Genomic DNA, 6,186 nt, shown 5'->3' on the forward strand with positions numbered 1-6,186 from the left:
AATTCACTCATTCATACCTTGTTTTCACTTATTTCAAATATGAATAAGGAAATATATTGTGTTAATTACAATGAAAAACAATAAGGAATTAGAAACTGTCAGGATTATCCACCTAACCTGTGTTTTTTAATCTCACAATATTTAACTTGCTTGAAAAGAGTAGTTGTAAGATACATGAAGACAGTTTCCCTAACTCGATGACCAATAATAGTCACAATACATTATTAGTTTCGAGAAAATTAAATTCAGAAAAGCAAAAGCCCTTCTAAATCAAAATATAAATGGTCCTCTGTTCAGACGACGCATAAAGAAATTTATGTTTTTGTCTTTCCATTTGGTGTCCTCTACTCATTTCTGGGAATTTTAATAATTTAGATTGGCATTAAGAATTTTCACTTTTGCAAGGTATATTACTTTTTAGTATAGACAACTTTAGTTTTTATGATTCGAATTGAAAATTTTTAAGATTAAAGATGAAAATCATTCTATCAAAATGTTTGAAGATTAAATTAAGAATCAAAGATGTATTGCACTTGTCACTCGATAGTCCACATAGTGGTACTGGCGTTGTTTTTCTAAAATTGAAGAAATTGCCGTACGGCATGGGGTGCAATATGTTGACATTATATTTTGGGTTATAAGCGGTCCAAGTCTTACCTAATCAAATTAGGTGTTGCTAGTTTTTAGAGATGATTAAAGACGTCCACAATGTTTTAGGTAGGTGAGACTATTTAGGAACAAACCTAATGCACTTCTTTAACTTTTACCCTTTCTTCATCATTTACTTGTAACACTCGATCTAATTCTATTTTTAAATCGAATAGTTATTATTATCATGCATTTATATAATTAGATAACTCTCATCTCCATCTTTTTTAAATAAAAATTCATTTGTAATGTTGGAGTTGTTTGGATGTTTCACGAAACCCTTTGTAGGAATTATCAAATTAAATGGTAATGAATCGAAATTAGTTGATTTAGTTAACGAATGAGTTAATTTTTGAGTTGAAATGAGACGCATTAAAATGAGTCATAGGTCCAACTCTTTCAACTTTTACTAAATTGGAACTTAATTAGTATTTCATTGCAAATATACCAGCTTAATTTAATTGTTAGAAATACTATGAACCGATCTATAGACTCTTGTGGGACAGAATCAATTTGATCACTAATTGAACCTATATATATGCTACATAATATGATTAATTAACATATATTTTTGCCTAATTAAATAATTTAATTTCAGTATAAAGTCCACACCGGAAGTAGTATATCATGTGTATGAGCTGGTGTTTCAGTATTACGAAAGTACCCCTAACTTTTACAGATCCAAAAGTATTAACATTCCAGCTCGCAGGATTAGAATGAAATTACAGACCATCCGGGCAGGCGTTTTCAAAATTAATTTAGATGATGAGTAGTATTTGAGAAATAACAAAAATGTTAAGAGTAAAAAAGTACTGTAGTAGTATATGTCAATCACATTTTCGTGCTGAAGTCCTCCTCCACATAATATTTACAGAGACTCAGAAAGAAAAAACAGAGAAAACATGATCGATCTGCTCTACCTAACCGCTAATTCCACTGTTGGAGAGGAGAAAAATGGTGCTAAAGCAAGTCATCGGAGAGAGCAGTGAGAAGATCCTGAAGGTCATCACCGATCCGAAGAGCTTCAAGTACTCGTTCAAAGATGAGAACATGACAGGGGATACGAAGAACACCTCTCTGTTCATAACCATACTCTTGAGCGGACTTATTCAAGAGCTCAACAAAGATAGGATGGTTGAGAAGGTCAGCACTTACAATAAATCTCTCCATCTCATCACCGACGTAAACAGGGAGGTGTCCTTCAGGAACTCCGGTGCCGGATCTGAGCTTTCCGGTACGGAAGGATTGGAGACGACGGGGACGAGAGGAGGAGCGGGATTCAGAACGGAGCAAGGAGTAGTTAGAGGAGGAATCAGCTACACGCGATAAACGTCGAATAAGTTTCTTCATGTTTTTGTTGTTGAAGACTAGAATTAAGGGGAGGGGCAATAATAATTATGGAGAAATGTGTGAGGAAGTTGAGGGAGAAAGAGTGTGGGGGTTGGTGCTTTATATAGATAGATAGATGGGTGTTTTATTTTAAAGAAACAAGGGATAGTTAGGAGGTACAGATAGACGTACTTGGCAGGTACAATTATTGTTAGTGGGGATGTGTGCACATTTCTATTTTTTTCGCCTTAATTACCTACTAATTTCACTACATTAATTAATCAAACACTTGACTACATCCATCCAAAACTTATTATTATGTAAAACATGGAAAATACATTTTCTTTAACTTTCACATTTTTATTTTTTACTTAATGAGGACTCGATTTGCCTTATATATTCTTCAATTAGGGAAATTCTAAGGTTAGAGTCGAATACAATAGTGAAGTAAACAGAGAATTGCCACTAGTATGTAATAAACAATTGAGCACAAATACATATCTATATTTTCTTAATTAATCTATCTCTCTTTGTCCATATATACTTTCCGTTCATTTTTACTTGTCACTTATTTCTAAAATAGATTTTACATTTTCACTTGTCAGTACTTTTGACATATCAAAGAAAAGACAAATATATTTTTTCATATTTTACGTTAGTATTAAATACTCTTTCTCCAAATCATTTTCCAAGACTTAATACTAAAAATTATTTAATAGGGATAGTTTGATGAAATATCTATATCAATAATTATTTTCTTAATGAATATGTCAAGTCACACAGTGACAAATGGAGTATATTCCAAATCTAGGCAAAGGAACAACTTAAAATTGGTGTGAAGTGTTTGAGGAAACTATCAGTATATAATTACTCCATTAAGAAAGAATATTGGTTACAAGGTACATGAGTACAAATGGACCGTATAACTAACGATACCTACCAATACCATAAACAAGACAAAGCTTGGGGGGAAGTAATTTAGGGAAAATTGTCTTAATTTTAGGTAGCATTCACTTTGTAGACATCACTAATTATGTGTACTTAGACAAGTTTGAGATTGATGGGGTACACGCATACCTAGGGATTGGTTTGACGGTAATTAGCCCCAATTTACTTCATCATTAATTAAACAAAGAATGTTAATATTATAGATTAATTGGAATGAGTAATAAAGAAGCAAGTAAATATTGTTGTAGATAACAATAAGAAATTGCTACCAGTGAAACTTTGGCATATGGTAAAAAACACTAAAACCTATAAGCTAAGGTGCCACATTCATGGAGTTATATCTCCTGTCAAATAAAAACTAATACTCAAACAAATTTACAAGTAATTAATTAGATGTACTGTCAAAAGTTACAGTAAAATATAGTATATACTCTTTCATTTAAAGCATATAGCGAGACGTGGATTACTAATACCATATAAAGAAAAATAAGGCTAATTACATCACTAACCAATGCGGGACGTCAAACATATCCCCTCACGTTCAAACCTAATAATTAGAGTGTGAACAATATATAATGAGTTTAATTATAATATGAAAATGGATATAGAAGAATCTAATTTAACTACGAATCTCACTAGTTCTACTTTTTGAAAAGAGTTTTTGTTGTGCTACTTCTGACAATCTTTCTGAAATTTCTGACTCCGCAACCGGTTGTTGATAATCTCAAAATGCGATTTCTTAATATGAATTCGAATTGATCAAACTCGAAAGTGATTATTGAAAGGAAAAAAAATATGATTAAGGTGATATTTTAGGGGAGAAAAAACAAGTGGCCTTGCGTGAAATGGAAACTAACAAAAGGAGGAGCCGAAAATAAGTTGTGGAAACGTTGTAGTCGTGATATTATAATGTGTTTTCATGGAAAAGTTGTGTTTGTTAAGGCAAGCCTACCCTGCTTAATTTGTGTATCATCCTTTTCCAAGCAAAGTTTCCGTGATACATATTCTCCTTTCCTCCTACGTCTTTACTCGTTCAATATTCTAAAAGTTGTGTAACACCAACAAAAAGCATAATCATATTTATGGAATATTCTTATCTGTCATTAAATTTTGTGGAATTCTATCTTGAAGAAATATTTTTAAATTAAATACATTTTGGAATATATATTCATAAAAAATCAAGACATCAAATATCAAAGAGAAGAGTAAGTGGAAGCAAGGGCGTATGCAGGATGGAGTCACTGGGTTCACGTGAACCCATGCTCCTCTCCCGAAATCATATATATTGTTAGTGAAAAACTTACAAGATAACAAAAAATACAAGATTACAATTGAAAATAAAAATGAAGAAATAAATCTCTTCAGGTTGAGGCGCGGATATCTCGCTCTCTTTAAGGAGATTCAAGCCCACTGCAGCAAATGTTTTCACCGGTCTAGCAGTAGTCCTTCTTGACTTGTCCCCTCCAGGATACAACAGCCTATTCACAATATATAACTCAACAACCCTGGACAAGAGTTGAGTTCAAAGCTCCACAAAAAGAACACCTTCCTTCAACTAATAAGAACTCTCTTTTTTTGACTAACTCTTTCACTCTATATTTTTCTTGTGTGTAGTATCTCCCAAACCAAAAGAAGACTATCACTATTTATAGTTGAGGAAGTCTTCTTACCAATTGATAGGAAGATATTGGATAGTAAATAGTGAAGATAATGGCCTTAGGAGTTACATATGTTACAAGGTATAATGGAGGAATAAAGAATGGAATTGATGCTTGATAACCAATGTTAACAACGGACAACAACTGTGCTGCCCATTATCAGTCCACCAACGTTCTCAGCAACGTTTTATTTTCCTCTACTATAATGAGCAATTAAGCCCAAAAAGGAAATGCACATAATGAGTGGATAGTAATGTTACTTAAAACAATATGTAAGAAACCTGCCTCTAACAGACACAGAGGCTTTCCAAATGACAAATTGTTATTGATTTAAAATGCTAAATTACCAACAATCCCCCACTCATTTTAATATTAGATAAGAGAGTATATCAGCTGAAGGAAGACTACCATGCATAATGAAGGTGTGCTCTGCATTGAACCTCCACTTAGTGAAACAGTAACTTTTACTCCAGAGCCGTAGTGGTCTCAGACTTGAACTATGACTGCTTAAGGGAAATAAAATATCATTGCTCACACATAATAATCAAGGTGTTGACATGAGCTTTAAATCCAACACGTTATGGCCATGTGCTATCCCGGTTTCATGAGTACTTTTGAGAATAAGCCCAATTTTCATAGGAAGCGACCTACTTCCACACATCACATAGGTGAAATCTGTCGGGAGTGCTCCTGTAAGCTTAACACTCCACCCATACGGGCTACAGATATTCATTAAGAGTTTTATCAACTCAACCTTCACAAACTACAGGAAACAATGCACTCACATCATAGGAAGGGAAATAAAAAGATAGTGCATTTTTCACAATAAGTCATCATATGATTAGTTTTTCCCTTTGAACCTGGATATAGGATCTCTAGTCCCCAGGTTGGGTTTCCTCATATATGACTCAAGGATTTGTAGGCTTCAATCCCATCCCCCTCGATGTGCTCCAAACCTTTTCTCTCGTTAAGGCCTTAGTAAGAGGATTTGCAACATTATCACAAGATTTGACATAATCAACATTAATGGTACCATCTGTCAAATATGATCTTACATTACTGTGTTTCCTCCTTATAGGTCTGGATTTACCGTTGTAGTAACGGTTTTGAACTCTACCAATTGCAGCGGTGCTATCACAATGAATTAAAATAGGAGGAATTGGTTTTTCAAAATAAGGTATTTGAAATAACAAATCTCTTAACCAATTTGCTTCCTCACTAGCTGAAGCTAAAGCAATTAGTTCAGCCTCCATGGTAGAGTTAGCAATAATAGTTTGCTTTTTTGATCTCCAACAAACAGCACCACCACCTAAAGTAAAGACATAACCAGTGGTAGAACAAGAATCACCTGATAAAGTGTTCCAATCTGCATCACAAAAGCCTTCAAGTACAGCAGGATATTTTTTATAGAATAAACCACAATTTTTTGTTCCAATTAAATATCTCATAATTCTTGTTATAGCATGCCAATGTTCATTACCTGGCTTGCTTGTAAACCTGCCAAGTACTCCTACTGCATATGCAATATCAGGCCTAGTGCAATCAGTCACATACCTCAAACTTCCGATTATGCTAGCATATTCCTTTTGATTTATTACATCAT

General features: G+C 33.7%; 1 protein-coding gene across 1 annotated transcript; it reads right to left on the reverse strand.

Moving 5' to 3' along the window:
- Nucleotides 1-1,366: 1,366 nt before the first annotated feature.
- LOC125876471 (auxin-responsive protein SAUR71) lies at nt 1,367-2,078 on the reverse strand. The gene has a single exon (XM_049557656.1). It carries the CDS (start codon nt 1,996-1,998, stop codon nt 1,609-1,611), a length of 390 nt encoding a protein of 129 aa, XP_049413613.1. The 5' UTR covers nt 1,999-2,078; the 3' UTR covers nt 1,367-1,608.
- Between the last annotated feature and the right edge of the window lie 4,108 nt (nt 2,079-6,186).

The sequence above is a fragment of the Solanum stenotomum genome, chromosome 9 (genome assembly GCF_019186545.1).
Source record: "Solanum stenotomum isolate F172 chromosome 9, ASM1918654v1, whole genome shotgun sequence".
NCBI lineage: Eukaryota > Viridiplantae > Streptophyta > Magnoliopsida > Solanales > Solanaceae > Solanum > Solanum stenotomum.

What these genes read in the sequence shown, in the direction of transcription:
- LOC125876471 (XM_049557656.1), bottom strand. Translation starts at nt 1,998, where the DNA reads ATGAAGAAACTTATTCGACGTTTATCGCGTGTAGCTGATTCCTCCTCT.